Here is a 16,584-nt window from a genome sequence, read left to right on the forward strand (position 1 = left end):
TACCTAAAGCAAAAAAATTTACAGCCAGTCCAGGTGATCGGCAGTGATCGGTGATCGGTGGTGATCGGCCCTCATGGGTGATCGGCAGCAAAAGACCTCATTGGAGCATCCCTAGTTTTAATACTACTTATGTGATCCTCTTTGAGCAATTTGTTTGATATTTTCAAACATGCAAAATTGACCGTTTTAGACAGATTGGGGTATTATTTAAAATTTTGTTCTAAAGCTTGTTTTGTGAAACTAATCATTTTAAAGACATGTTGGTGTATGATGGAGGCTTGCTGCTCAGCAGTCATCAGGTTCTTTGTCCTGAGCTGGGAATGGAGCCAGATGCTGCTGTTGACAGCAGCTTTGATGGGAAAACTGCAGAGATGGAAGTGAAAAGAGCTGTGGAAGCCAGCAGAATGCAAATGCTTTTTTAACTGTCCAGTCATTCACACAGCAGTGAAAATGAGAACTAACCAACACTAATTTGCTGTTGGATGTGAGAAGCTAACAGGAATTTAATTAAGCCAGTAAATGTTGTTTAACGGTTCAGCTATGGAAAGTTAGGAAAGTACATTCATTAATAAAGTTTATTCATTCATTCATGAATGCTAATAGAATATTTTTCAATTAAAAATGCTTGCAAAAATCACATGTACACTTTGTCTGTATGAAGACTATCATATTTCAGAATTCCATGAATGTTCAGAGGAACAAGCTCAGAATTCACTTCCTGACTATTCTAGAATTCTAGAGACTGTTACACTCATCATGTTTGTTGCACTACCTGCAACAAACATGATCAGATCCAGGAAAATTGAACCTTAAATGAACAATACCACAGAAAATATTACATAACATTAAATGTTATTTATCTTAAACTAAACCTAAATTCAGAAGCAGCTAATAGAGAAATGTTCAGGCCATTTTCAGGAGCTTCTAACCACCTGGTTTAGCAGTATCATCCTTTAGATCCCCTGATGAGTCCAACACATTGCTGTTAGATATTACTCTTTGATATTACTTCATTCAGTTTTTTAGATTTGATTAAGCACTGCTCACCTACAGCATGATTATAGTTTGATTATGCTCTGTACGTTGACTAGGCTGTTAATACTGAACAGCAGGACAGCTGTCAGACTGACGTCTCCATGCTGAAGTTTGGAATCTTTACAGAAGAGTTCAACTCTTCTGTAAACAGTGTTCTTGTTAAACAAGCCCTAATCATCACCTTTCACCACCGTGCTTCCCGGTGTGTGTGCTGCTTCATCTGATTTGCTTATTTGGTTCTTTGGTTCTGATGTTACCCTCCATAGATGAGATTTTCCATGAATGCATCTCTCTCAAACAAATATGTATTTTGTAATAGATTCATGTTTACATTGGTAGGCACATTTGACTTGGACCTTGGTTTGTTACTTTTTACAAAGGGAAATCAAACAGAACTTCTTGACAGCCATGTTCTTCACCTTTGTTTACCTCAGCTTACAGTTACCTTGCATTTCAGCTTCTCTCCAAAATTGGAACTTGAGTCTGGGAATAACATCACACCCAACTGCCGTGTTCCAAAAAAAGTTCTGGGAACTTCTTTTGCTGTGCTCAGAGACCAGGTCACTGACAAGCAAAATAATAACATACAGTAACAGTGCATTTCACATGCTCACTGTGTTGTCACATGAGATCTCTGCTCTCATGTGGTTCTCTAGTAGTAATTTTGTTATTTCCTTTCATATTTTTCTGCTTTTCAGTTCCCAGCACATTTTTCCTGTCACCAAATTTCAAAAAGGGTTTTTTTATGAACTCTGGTGGAATTACAGATTGTTTTTCTGGGAGTTCTCTTACAGCCTTGGAAACATAATGGCTGAATAAAAAAAGAGAAAGCTACTGTATTGTCTAAAAGCATGGCTCAGAGCCCAGCGACAGTATGCCCATACGATCAGGCACTGTGAATGAACATAATAGCAAGCACAACTCCTTTTACAAAAAATAAATTGATTCCTTTTGGGCCTATTGTGTCTACTGTGAAGTAAACAGCAACTCTGGCAGAATGTTCACAGGCGAGGTGAAATACTTTTCATCCAGTCTCAGTTAGCAGTTATTATTTTCCATGGACAAAACAGAAATACATGTTAGAGTAAACTGCACTAGGTTCTAGAGTCACTCCATTTAAATTTAAAGTTTACTTGTATTCATTAAAAACTGTCCTGTTGGGTAGAAATATTCAAAGTCATAAAGCAACATTTCATCATCCATCCATCCATCCATCCATCCATTTTCTTTACACCAGGGGTCACCAACTCCAGTCCTCAAGGGCTTCCATCCTGCAACTTTTAGATTCCCCTCTGCTCCAAAATGTCTGAATTCCCTCACCAGCATTCATTCCTCTCTGCAATAGGCTGGAAACGAGCAGTTTATTTGATCCAGGTGTGTTTGAGCAGAGACGCATCTAAAAGTTACAGGATGGTAGCCCTGGAGGACTGGAGCTTCAAAGAGCTATTGTAGATAGTGATGGCTGTTGGCAGGAAGGATCTCCTGTAGCGGTCTTCTATTAAAGTGAATTTGAAGAAGCCTCTGTCTGAAGACACTGAGTTTTCCCAAGACAGTCTCATCAAGAAGATGATTAGGGTCAATCATGATTTTCTTGATTTTATGAAGAATCCTTCTTTGCAACGTCATCACCAGAGGTTCCACAGTTGTCCCCTAACTCTGCTCTTCCTGAAATCAACAATCATCTCCTTTGTTTTGTTCACATTCAAGATGAGATGATTGTTCCTACACCATGACACAAAGCGGTTCACCAGATCTCTGTACTCAGCTTCTTGCTCATCTCTGATACACCTGACAACAGCAGAGTCATCTGAGTATTTCTGTAGATGACAGAAGTCAGACATGTGCTTTAAACTATCTTTATCAACTTCATCTAGTTTTAAAGCTTCCTTGAGTTTTAGAAGAGAAAATGATGTTGACGGGATTGTGATATGTGTGTGTGTGTGTGTGCGTGCGTGCGTGCGTGCGTGCGTGCGTGCGTGTGTGTGTGTGTTGTTTTCCTGCTACTGCATGGAACCAGACTGTCTCTAGCTTGTTTTGGATTTTTATCCTTGGTATAAAACTGTGCCTTGTGCCGACTGTGCTTGCTTCATTACTGATTGACTTATAAGCTCTCTGTATTATACAAATAAACCTGGGTGATTTCATCTAAAAGTGCTTGGCAATTAATTTTTTCCACAACAGAATACAACAGTGATGTAATTTCTTCAGAGCTTTAGACTGAGCGTTTGTTCTTCATAGGACTTCAGTTTTTCTAGCATCACTTCTCTCATTGTATTTTCTCTCCCAATCACTTTCCCTGATACAGGGGCCTGATTTCATTCAGCTCTAGTGACATCTACTACCTGGAGCCAATTAACGGTGTGAATTCTTCCCACCATTCACTGTTGAGTGCCAAGGAACTGCAAATTCAAGGTGGAAGCTGTGGCCATGGCCATCACACCGCACAAACCAGCTTCATCTCAGACCTGGTGGTACCGCTTCACTCAAGGGTGAGTCTCCAAGACCAAAGTGTCCTGAACTGCCTCTGTTAATAACACTTTATCTGCAGTCATTCAGAGAACATCTGCCTAGGTCATTCAATACTCTTATGATTAGAGAAATAAAATTAATAGTTGGTGGCTCCCAGGAGCCATAACTTATAAACACTGATCAATTAATCATCAGCAAGTATGAGCAGCACTCTAAAAGTCAAGGATTTTATAGCATTTGTAGCATTTTGTGAGCTAACTTATTGTCTAAAAGGAAAGTCGTTACACACTGTCGAGTTAACAAGTTAACAAGTTAACAAGAATAAAACACAACAAAATGTTCATGTTTTCCAATGAAAGTACTTCAGAAAACGCTGATAGTGTTTCCCCAGTCCAGCAACATTTAATACACGGCAGCGTGTCATGTGGTTTTTTCTTTGGTGTACCAATTAGTTTTAGCCATTTTCCTGCACACAGTGTAAATTGTCTCTCCTCTGAACAAAAATATTATCTTGGACTTCTATATTGCTTGGATTATGTTTTTAAGAAGGTGTATTAGCTGTTCATTTATAAAAATAAAAATATAAAGCAGAAAAATGGCTCCTAAGTGGGCATTTTAGTGTCTGTTTGGACTGTAGGGGGCACATTTATTTCTCTAGTGTTATTTTATTTGTTTATTATCCCCATTTTTTTTGTTTACATTCGCTTGTAAACGACCTCATCTATCTGGACTCTTCATCTTCCTGCAGGGTTTTATCCTTCCTTCCTAACTTTTTATGTTCATTTCTACAGTAACACAACCTCCGGTTTTCCCAGTTCCCCCACAGCCACCTATTAATACTTGTTGTTATACAGAAATGCCAGTTTTAGCGGACCAGGAGACCCAAGGTTTTTGACACTCTTTGCATATAAAATCAGCAGTGTTTGAATACATCAGTGCATGTTATGGGAGTGAATGAGTCCAGTCTGTAGCCACAGCTCCACAGAATCCATGCTGTTATTCAGATAAATATTGATTTAGAGTTTTCTGAATTACTGCTACTCTTTCCACACAACAAAATGTTCCTAATTGGATTTTTAACCCCATAAGCTTTTTTGGGGACTGTTTCCATGTTCTCCTAAGCAATTCAAAAGCATGAGTGAGTTCGATTGGTTCCTAATTGGCCGTAGGGTGGTGTGGGGTTCTGTCTGTCTCAGAAGACTAAAACTGACCACAGGTTACTCATTCTGTCTTCTTACCTGTTTAACGTGACCAGCTTGTTGGTTTCTGTTTCACTACCTGCTTTTTGAAAATTCACCAGAGATTCTTCATGTGATTAAAGTGGGTAGTATTATGTGTTTTCCCGGCACATAGGACCATTTTACAGCACACTCAAGTAACAATGCTATATTTATTAAAAATGACTTTAAAAAATACTTTATTTAATGCCTTGAAATTGGGCTTCTGTCTCTTTAAAACCTCCTGCTCTTTCTGAAACTTCGCCTTCAGGAAGTCATCACAACATGGCTCCTATATTCACCCTGTAACAACATCTTTATCCGCATTACACTGAGAAGTATCTCACATGAGCTCAGCAGATGGGTAGTTCTCCCAGGTGTTTGCTAATTGCTGCTGGCTAGTCTGAAGTAATTGTGTGGGGGATTTGTGGAGGAGGGCTGCTCTGTGAAGCGGAACCTTGGAAACTTGGAAACTGCAGCTTCTCCTCGCAGCTGCATCTGGAAGTTGGTGCTCGTTCCACCCAGGCTGTTTGCAAAGCTGAATGATTGCCATGGAGATTCAAGAATTTCTCAAACATGCATGAAAGACTTAAGGCAACACTTAAAGTATGTGTTACAACACCATGCAAAGCTCAAAAAAGTTGATTTTACATAATACTGCCTCTTTAAGATCTTAGTAATCTTATAGTTCTTTAAGCTTTGTTGACACATTTGCCTTTTGACACTGAGTTTCATTAGACTGGAAGATCCACAGAATGTCTCCCACATTTTTACTTTTTAATATTCTAGATATATAAGACAAACCTGAATGCTGCCAGTTTTATCAGAATTGTTGCTGCAAGTTGCTTTTTTGAGAACAGTTGGATCTCACCTCTTATTCATGGGAATGGTTCAGGGTACAACTGTGAATAATCTCATGGTTTGGTCTACAAGCAACTAGAATGTCTGTTCTGTGGAGGCTTCCATGTCAGATTATAAGTACCTTTTAAAAATAATAGCCTTTAACCAGTTACTGAAGCTATTTTCATTAAGCTAACATTTCTTTATTAGTTTTTTTTAATGGTCTGATGTAATGTTCTAATCTTAAATGTTGTGTTTTCACTGGCTACAAGCAGAAAAGCATTAATTTTCAGAAATGAGGAAAATCAGTGGAATGAATCTATATCCGTTTCTCTTTGTGATAGTTACAGAAATAATACACTTCAAAATCTGATTTATTACTTATTACTGTATATTGTATTGAAATGGTTCACATTTTCTTCTCTAGATCAGAGTTGAGAAATCAGCAGAAAAAAGTATTGTGCTGCAGTATTCTGAATGCTTCTTTTAGACTGCCCTTGACACATGGTCATAGTGATGATCATTGCACAATTTTTCTGCTGATATTGTGACGATCATGAAATGACAACTGCTGATCATTTTGTGCCAGGTCAGACATGTTTGGATACAAAGTAAATGGTACTTTGCTGGTTACAAATGGATGAGCTTATAAGACAAGGCAAGCTGAGGTGAATAACAGGAAGTAATCAAAACAGATGGACACACAGATGAAAACCCAAACTCAAACACTCAGGGATTATGACAGTCTCTGGAGTTTCAGGTCTGAGTCCATTTATACCCAGATTCCAGAAGCATTTAATGGCAGCATGTAGATATTAAACAGGAGGAATTCCAAAATGGAACCTTGGGGTACCCCACATGTGATTTTTATCAACTCTGATGTAAAGTTACCTATTGACATGAAGAAGTCCATGTTATTTTAATAAGACCTGAGCCGGTCAAGTATGTATCGTGGTCAACAGTGTCAACTGTTGCACTGATTGAATACTTGGACAGGGACAGTCTCCATAAGGCCCAGCACAGAAACTGGACTGAAGGATGTCAAAGGTCATTGCTCATTCTGGTGTAATTCGATATTCAGATGAATATCTGAATACAGCAGAGTTTATCATATATATTACAATGCAGCTAAAGTCAGTTAATCATTTAATGCCAGTTTATAAAATTCCAAATGTTGAAGGAAGCATAGCTGATTGAATCAATTGTCCTGATCAAGCATGCTGTGACAGTAGAAAGAAGAAGAAAGAAGAAGTCAGTGACCCTGGTTCATGGCCACTGACCCTGAATTCAGGCCTGTGAGACCAGCTGGAGGTTAAGGAGCAATTCTCAAAGGTTATATCAGTGTTCTCATTTCTATTGTGTAAAATATTGTATTTTTAGCTACATACATGTTTTCCATTTATAGTAAACAAAGTAAAAATATATTCTTTTACTTTTTAGTACCATTGGAACCAGCTCTTTATAAAATGCTTTACAAAAACAGGAGACTGTTCCCCAGTCATTTAGCAGTCAGGAGACTGCTAAATGATAATGTCTTATCATTTAGCAAGGTGATAAGACATTTATCACCTTGCTAAATGTTTTATCTGTGTTCAGTGTAATACATACTGCAGCTTGTGCTTTATGTATAATTATATTTTTATCTTCCATTATTCTTTGATATCAGGTTAAGAGAAATACCTTGGGTACGACTAAGTACATGGAGCTTTACATCGTGGCAGACAGCACACTGGTAAGATCTTTCTCCCCCATCCTACTCCGCCCTCAGGGGAATATTCCTCGGTACAATCAATTGTGACGTTTGCCTCTAAATATATCAGGAAGCTATCAAGTAAGGCTGGAAACAGGATTGGAAGTTCTACACAATCATTGCACTCAGGCTAATGGAGCACTTGACAGTTTTGAGCTGAAATAATAATAGTGAAGAAATGCATGTGGAGCGAAGCCAGAAGATTTCTTCTGATTAATGAGAGTAGATTTAGTTGGGATCTAAAGGTTAAGGGCTTTTAAACAGAAAATATGCCACAGTGATAAGATGCAGGATTTCTCTCAAATACTTCTGCTAGTGTATTAGTGCCATGGTAACAGAGTCCCTGAGCAGAGTGGTGGTCTTGTTCTGAAAATCCCATTTCCATAAAAGTTTGAACGCTTTGTGACATGAGAATAAAATAGCGCTGAGCATTGGGTTAAACTGGAAGCAGTATATGGCAAAATGTGTTTCTGTTTTATTAGATTTTTATTGAATTTCATCTAATAATGCTTGTCATTTTCCAAAGTATTGTCAGAACTCTTTTTAAATGTTTTACAACAAAGGTTTCCAGCTGCTTTTATTTTAAATAAAGTCTTCCGCTCCCACATTTTAACTTTTTAAAATTCTGCACATATAAGACAAACCTGAATGCTGACCAGTTTGAACCACCTTTTTTTTGTTGACTGTGTTCTGTTATATATTTAGGAAGCTGCTTCACACTGTGGCACCTTCAACAGCTGCCTGCCATCTCAAGCCCTAATAGTGGCTTCAAATTGTGAAATGTTTTATTCATTCATGACTTTTTGTTTTTCAGTGCAGTATGACTGAACCAGTACTGCTATACTTAATAACTTTTTAGAACCGAGAATTAGGGATGTACTGATTGCAGCGTTCAAACCAATCACGGATCACTGATCTTTAAAAGTCTGACCTGCCAATTCCGATTTTGTCCAATACCAATTTTCTTTGTCTAAAAAGTTGCTAAGTAAAGTGACAAAGTTGCTAATTTGGTGACAGTGACCCCACGTCTAACAGTGCATGTGCAGACGTGACCTGGTGGGCATTTAAACAAACTTTTTAATTAGTTTCAATTTTTTTGAGATAGAGGGAACTTTAACATTGCTAGTTTGATTATCTAAAATAACACTAAACTAATGGGGTTTTGACATTTATTAAACAAGTCAAAATCGTCCATGCCTTTCACTGGGAGATAGATTTTATCTCTAACATATCAGTATTGGACAAAATCGGAATTGGCAGGTCAGACTTTTAAAGATCAGTGATCCGTAATTGGTTTGAACACTGCAATCAGTACATCCCTAATTCTAGGTTCTGACATTAAGTCCAAGATCAATAAGATGACCTTCATGACAGACTACACCTCGTCAAGATAACTTCTACTGAGATTCCTTTTTGCTATTTGACAACTGAAAAAGTCTGAACTGTTGCCTGTTATCCCTGCATATCAGAGAAAATATGTTGCTTTAAGTTCCAGAATCACTTTACTAACATCTAAAACTGTAGCATTTTTTTTATCATTATTTTAAATTAAACCTGACTACCTCGTATTTTATTAGGACATACTGAAAAATTTTGTGGTGTAAACTACTCAGTGATGCATTATGTCACACATAAGCAACATCATTACAGAAATAAAGCAGTGACCCAATAATAACAAAACTTAATCTTATGCTGCCCTGCAAACCTGCACCTGTGAGAATTCACTCACCACAGCATGTTGAATGCTTGAGATTGTGATGATCTGTGTTTTTGTGTATTTATTTCTTGGTTTTTTTCTGTGTCCTTGTTTCCCCGTGAATCTCTGTGATGTCCTGTCCTCCCTGTTGATTGATCCCAGCTGTGTCTAGTTTTTACTGATTACCCTCCCTGTGTATTTAAACCCACCTGTTCTCTTTGTCTCTTGTCGAGTCCTCGTCTTATGTCGTCTAAAGTCAGTTCTTGTCGCATGACTAACGTCAATGCTCTCCAGTGAAACTGCGAAGTCCTGGTTAGTGTTAGCTCTCGTTTTCAGTCTTCTACCGGTAATTAGCTGTGTGCTATACTCTCTGCCATGCCGCCTGTATTGGACTGTTTGAGCTCCATCATTAAATTCATCATTTCCTTCACAACCTGGGTCTCTGCGTTCATCCTCACCACCTCCCATTAACCAAATCATGACAGAGATGCTCAGACTGATTATTTATTCTGATTTGTTCAGCTGATTATGTTCTGACTCTGGGAACTCAGACTGTTTATAGGTGACTACATTTTTTCTTAAGCCTGGCAGGTTTGGTGTTTTATAAAATGTACATGAAACACTTTAAAAAAGGATCAGAAATACAAAGAATTGGTGTTACGTCTCTCTACAATGTCCCATAAAAAAGGTGTTCTTTTTCTCAGTTTGACTTTTAGACGGTTTTGAATTAGGGTTAGTGAAGCATATTTCTTTGACTTCAACAGTTAAATAATAGCGATTAGGTCTTAGGTGTCATTGAGGGTAGGGCTGTGATTTTACAGGACATTAGTTTGTGTAAAGAACAGACTGGAGTCTCTGAGTCATAACACTAATAATATCTAAGTAAGTAAGTAAGTAAACTTTATTTCTATAGCGCTTTTCACAGACCAGTCACAAAGTGCTGCACAAAATAAATAAATTAAAAGCAACATACATACTGTTTTATCTATTCTCACTCTTGCAGTTCAAACGACAGGACAGGAACTATGAAAAGACCAAGGCAAGGATAATGGAAATTGCCAATTATGTGGATAAGGTAAGTTTGCTGGGATAATGTGCAGCTGTCTGCCACTCTCTGCAGAGGATTTGATAAACTAATAGAATATTCTCCTCCATTTCTTAACATCACACATTGCCACTGTACTTTGTCTTTTACCTTTTATAGTCCTTGTGCACAATCGGTAACTGAGAAGTTAAAACAAATATTTACCCTTCCATGAAGTCTCATTGGGATTTAATCAGTCGTGTCCCTCAACAGCGTTCTGGAGGAGATCAAGGAGAAAGTGTTGCGTGACCAGACTCTGTTATAGGAGCTTAAAGGAAGACTGTGAATTGAACATGTGTGTGTATGTGTGTTTTAGCATTTATCAACTTGTAAGGCAGATTTTTTTCAATAAATACTACATTGTGAGGACCCACTTCTTCTTATGGGGCCCTAAGCCTTAATAGAAGAAGTGCTCTTTTATGGGTTAGGTTTAGGACTGGGGTGTGAATTGAGTTTATTCTAGGTTTAGGGTTAGGTATGTACTGGGAATGCTTAGGATTATGGTCATGGTTAAGCTATAGAAATGCATGAAAAATGAATGGAAGTCAATGCAAAGTCCTTGTGAAGATAGAAAGACGTGTGTATGTGTGTGTGTACTGTTGGACACTTACTGGTGGTTTTGTGTGTCTATTTAGTTCTACAGGGCTCTAAACATCCGTGTGCCTCTCATTGGCCTGGAGGTTTGGACTGACAGAGATCAGTGTATCATCTCAGAAGAACCAAACGCCACCCTCTGGTCTTTCCTCCAGTGGAGGCAGAAGCTCAAATCTCGTAAAAAGCACGACAACGCCCAGCTGCTGACGTAAGAAACACAAAGTTACTCCCCAGCTTCAGCAGCCTTGAAACAAGGGAGAACATGATGGAGCCCTTGCTAAAAATACACACATACTGTTACTGAAGTTGATCTAACGAGGAAGACAAATCTAATCTCACTCTAGCAAATCTAATGTTAATTTGCTCCAAATTTAAATGAAAATAACTTGATTTTCTTTACTCACAGATTAACTGATTGTGTCAGTTATTTAAAGGTTTTAACTGCAAAGCTCAATTTTCTACTTTTAAAAACTCTTTCACTTCATGAGCAAATTGTGAGAATTTGGTTTTGCTGTGTGTTAATTTAGTTTCTTGTCTGCCCCAATTGCTCCCAGCTGTGTCTCGTGTTCCCCGATTCCCCTTAAGTGTGTTTAATCCCACCTGTATCTGTGTTTCCCCTTCAGATTCTTATCTTAGCTGTCTTATGTCGTGTTGTGTTAAGTTTTCCAGTGCTACCAGTGTCTGAGTTTCTAGCTTCAGTGCTCACATGTTCTGCCTGGACTTTTGTACTATCTGGCTATCTTTGTTAATCATCATACTCAGTTGCTGCTTCTATGTGGCACCCAAGTGGTAGTATTGATCTAAGTAAACCTGAAGCAGAATAGGACAGCAATGCCACCTAGTTAACCTAGGAATAAAACCAAAGTAATATCAGGTGTGAGCAGGGCTTTAAAAATGAGCCAGGTAAAGTTGACAATGTTACAAACAAGGCACTAAAAATGCAGGGACAATGTCACAGAGTCAATAACAAAACAGAGTAATAGCTAAGGTGTGGGGGGGAGGGGCATGCAGGGGGGCATGATCCTCTCGCCAGCGCTCAATCCTCCGCAGCCACCAGCAGGATAAACCCCAGCAATGATCCAGCCGCTTTGTCCTCTACAGCGACCGCCAGTCCTGTCGACCTGCCAATCAGCTCGTTCCAACTTGTTCTACCTTTGTTCCAACTGCTGCGCCCTTGATCTGTCTGGCCCCTCTCTCCTTCTCAATGCTCAGATACCCTTTTTATTCATGGTACGCTGCCCAACTAATAGGGAACACCTGTGCCAGCCAAAGTGGGCGTCTCCGGCAGGCTGTGGGGTGGTAACGCCAGCCTCAAAGGCAAAACACAAAAAGTCAAGGAAAACATGCAACACAGCAAACCAAAAATAAACCCAAAATAAATATAACAGCAAATGTGAGTAACTTCAAAATATCACAGCAAAACAAATCCAAAACAGTAAATATAAAAAAACATGAAAATATCTAAAAAAAAAAAAAAAAAAAAAGAGGCCACATTACCACATCTACCTCTCTGCTTTTGGGGTCCAAACCTCTACAGCCACAAATCATGACACAAATAATTATCCATTGATGGGAGAACATATTTATTTAGGATATTCTGGTCAACTGAGTTTGTTTTTTGATACATATAGATCAGATCACAATTCTTCTATCACAGACTTGCAACATTTTTGAAGCATAACTCATTAGACTCCATTATTTATTTTTCCATAGTCCAATCAGCATGATCTTTAAGCAGCCTTTTTTAGAACCGACTTGACTGTATACATGGAAATACACAAACTATCTTTCCAGGCTTTAGAAATCCACAGCTCCTCACCCAGCTTCAGCATTCTCAGCAGTGTTGACCCTTCAGGGTAAGATTTCTTTCTACAGCTGCAGGATGCGTCCTCCTTGGATTGCTCTTCAGCAGTGAGAAGCTATCGGGGTTAAATAACTTGCCGGGAGATTAAACATATTCTCCCCGTTAGTGCCAGTGTGAGACACTGACCTATGTGGGTTGTATTCATATGATGTTTTTGCCTAGCGCTGTTAACTACAAGATAAGTTGTTCCTTAGTCTGAGTTGACTGCTTCTAAACTGTCAAAGGCTGAAATATAGAAAAAGTGAATGTTGGTGCGTCACCTGTTGAGTCAGCAGCAGCACCTATTTTATGAAACTCTTATTTTTTGGTCATAGTATTGTAAATTCTGTTCCTAAAATGAAGCCTTATCATATCAAGTAAAATACTGTAATGATGAAGGTAGGACAACTGTATGAGTAAATACATCAATTGAAAGATGTTGTCAAAATCAGTCAATTTAATGCAACTCAAACAATGAAATGAGGACTTTTAGTTTTAAAGGGAATGACTATTCAACATTAATTAGTGTAGTTGATTTTGACTGATATATAACCATATGAAATCAGACTGTTTTATAATTGAACTTTTTTTTAATAATTTAAAGGTAAATTCTTGAGCCACTTGCCAAGCATTTTGTCATTTTACATGTGGATATGAATATGTGATGATTTGATGCTGCATCTCAGCATTTTTTCAAGGCCATTAAGGGAGGGACACTGGCAGAGTGAAACATCATCTTAGATGATGATGATGATGTCTCCTGAGAAAGAAGGATGACTTCCTGAGTGGTGCATCTTTCCTTCCACGCTGACAGACTGGAGTTTTTACAGGCTGCATAAACACACATCAGAAAAAATACTGAGAGGAAGAACTGTAATGTACAGTTCAAAAAAGGACAGGGTCTGTGACAGCTGCCTGCGCCTGCTACCTCCTGCTACTGAGACACAGACGATGCTTTACTGGATTCCATCCACGGATTCATGGAGCTTCCACTACTGCCACTTGGAAAACATTCAATTTAAAGCTTTGCATTATGATTTTTAAAACTCCCCACCCAACCAGACCGCAGGCATTTTCAGAAGTGTTCTATAAAACCTTCATTTCTCTGCCTCTGCAAAAATGACAGAAAAGCCCATATGGGAGGTGGAACTCTGGAAGGGAGGCTTTACAAGGCGGCAGTGAGAGCTACTGTCATTTGTGATTGTGGTCTAAAAAGCAGAAAAAGGCTTATATTCAAAAACTAAAATGATAATACCATGAAAACCACTATTAAATAATGGAATCTATACAGTTTTAGAAATACTGTAGGTGTTTTTAATAATCTTGGTTTTATTCTTAAAGCCACAGGAAACGGCTGAAGCGGTGCGTTTTTATCATTGTAGAATTTTTCTCCACTAGCAGTACCGATCTTTCTCCGTACAACAGCCACCTCAGGAGGAGCTGACTGGTGAAATAAAATCCACCTCTTGGATTAATCATCAGGATTGTTCCTCTGCTAGAAATTAGAGTTCAATTTGACTCCACATAAACCTGTCAGCTTCAGGTCTTATTTTATATTTTCTGAGATCGTAAAGTGACAGAAGAATTTGATCAGGAAGTTTCAGGTGTTTTAACACACTCTGATGTGTAAGCTGTTAACACTCAGCAGTTGTATAAATCCCTCAGAGCGGAGGGATACTAAAAAAGTATCCCTTTAACACACCCGTCATGTTTCTGCTGTTGCATTTAAAATCAATACACAGCCAAGTAGGGCAGGAGATTAAAGCCATGTGATTTTCCTGTGTGTGTGTGTGTGTGTGTGTAATAGCGGCGTGATTTTCAAGGGGACAACAATCGGGATGGCGCCACTTGAGGGAATGTGCAGCCTGGAAAACTCTGGAGGCATCACTGTGGTACGTGGCAAGACATTTTCCTTCTTGTTGCATTTTTACTGTCTCAGCTGGAGTCAGTGTTCTGTTGACTGCTGCTGCTGTTGGTCTAGCACAAAGTTCCACATTATCCACATTTTGCTTCAGGTTTTCCTTCGCAGTAAAGATCCAATTAAATGATTACAGTAAAGACTGAAGTTCCAGGTCCAACAGTTAAAAGGTCAAAACAGATCTAGAGCCTGTTGTATTTATGGTGACCAAATTCTACTCCATGATGTGCTAGAAAATAGAAATCAGTGAATGAAAAATTCAGAATTCATTCTGTGGTTCTGATGAGCAAAGTGTAGGCAGCTGGGCTCAGTTTTCTGCTGCTAGTACTGGTTCTATACTGGTATTGGACTGGTGCTGGTGGTGATGGGACTATGGACATCACTTTTGCCTGTACACAGCATGTGAATACAATGCAGCTTACCAGCAGGACTTGATGCCTAATTAAATTTTTTTCTAAAAATTTATGTATTGTATGACCTCAAAGCGACCTTTGTGCACAGAAGAAGACGGTAAACATCACATCACACAGGAGCACTCTGTTTACAGCAGTAGTAATGGACGGAGTTGTTTCTAGATGGATTTTAAAGTTCTTCTGCAATGACATGACTGTATGTGTCATAAGACGATGGAAGCTGATAAAACAAAAGCACAGCTACAAGCGTTGGCTTTTTGTGGTGCATTGACTGCAACTTCTGTAGAGAAGTCAGTTTGAATGATAATAGAATGGAATTATAATTTCTGCCATTGGCTTCTTCTGGTGCAGGATTATGATGCTGCAGCCCAAAAGCCAACTTTTGGGGTGTAAAGGTAACCTGAATGTAGAGTAAAGCATTTTGGAGTTTACTGTATTTTATATTTATTGGTCCAATTTTCCACATTCCTTTTTGCTTGTTCTGGTCACTCTATTCTTGTTTTCATTCTGTCTTTGATTAAGATCATAGCTTCCCACCGCAACCAGACAGGGTTGTGGAGTAGATATAGGTATAAAAATGTTGGTCAGAAGTATGACTCAGATGTCACAGTAAAATCTTTGGGTTTGAGAGGTCACTCACACACTTTGGACTGGTTCATGAGGAACTGGAAATCACACGTAGACAAGTTCCACGTGTGATTTTTGACACCATAAGCAAATTGGGTAGTGGTGTACTTTTGCTCAGTAATTAGATACATTTATTGTAAAATCCTTTATGAAATGAAAGGGCTGGATGTAACCAACCAATCACAGCAAATCTTTCTCCATCTTCCCTTTCTGTGGGTTTTTCCCAGTCAGGCCTTCTCTTTGCAGCATGGCAGTGTCCACTCTGCAGCACTGCTCAGTTCGTTCAGCTGGATGTGTTCGTAAGTGGTCAGAGAGATCGATAGCTTCTCCAAGCATGATTAGTTTCTAATAAGCTGTGATCTGTCCTGTGGCCAGCGGCAACCTGTTGAATCCAGATCTGTGGTGGCACACACACCTGACACTCACGCTTTTTATTGTATTTGAAAGAGCCATAAGACTGTTACTTTAAATTTCTTAAAATATCTTGAAGGGATTGAGACAAAAAAAAAAAATCAATTGGAAAATCCCCCAAAATATCTCCTAAAGGATCCACTGAGTTATATTGGTGGTGTTTTCTCAAGCAAAGGTTTAAAAAATATAATGCACAACACAATCAGTACAACTTTAGTTAGTGTTTGCACTGAGCCAAACCTTTTGGCTCAATGCCAAAAGGTAAGCATCTTGAAATACTTACTTCTGACTGCCTTCCACAGGACCACTCAGACCTGCCGATCGGAGCGGCGGCCACCATGGCCCACGAGATCGGCCACAACGTGGGCATGAGCCACGACCATGACGGCTGCTGTGTGGAGGCCAGCGCAGAACAGGGGGGCTGCGTAATGGCTGCCGCCACTGGGTGAGTGCCAGGCCCTGCATCAGAAACATGAACTTGGTCATAACTTCTCTTAAAACAAATCAGGAAGTTATTCATAATCTGTCCACTGTTAAATTGGCAACAAAAAGTCTGTTATGTAATTAACTTTTTATATTTTTATCAGAAGGAATTTGATCTTGCACAGACACAGTAAATATCCTAGTTGGGGCATGCCATTAGCATTACATAGGGAAGAGCATTACTGCTCTTCCCTATGTAATGCT

General features: G+C 38.9%; 1 protein-coding gene across 1 annotated transcript in view; it reads left to right on the forward strand.

The window, feature by feature from the left end:
* adam19a (ADAM metallopeptidase domain 19a) overlaps window positions 1-16,584 on the forward strand; it is a 167,758-nt gene that overhangs the window by 118,407 nt on the left and 32,767 nt on the right. The window contains exons 6-11 of the mRNA XM_007567888.2: window positions 3,341-3,524; window positions 7,228-7,293; window positions 10,011-10,082; window positions 10,727-10,893; window positions 14,336-14,420; window positions 16,200-16,342. Of these exons, the coding sequence (XP_007567950.1) occupies window positions 3,341-3,524; window positions 7,228-7,293; window positions 10,011-10,082; window positions 10,727-10,893; window positions 14,336-14,420; window positions 16,200-16,342 (717 nt within the window). The remainder of the gene's footprint in view (window positions 1-3,340; window positions 3,525-7,227; window positions 7,294-10,010; window positions 10,083-10,726; window positions 10,894-14,335; window positions 14,421-16,199; window positions 16,343-16,584) is intronic.

The sequence above is a fragment of the Poecilia formosa genome, unplaced genomic scaffold (genome assembly GCF_000485575.1).
Source record: "Poecilia formosa unplaced genomic scaffold, Poecilia_formosa-5.1.2 Scaffold214, whole genome shotgun sequence".
Taxonomy (NCBI): Eukaryota; Metazoa; Chordata; class Actinopteri; order Cyprinodontiformes; family Poeciliidae; genus Poecilia; species Poecilia formosa.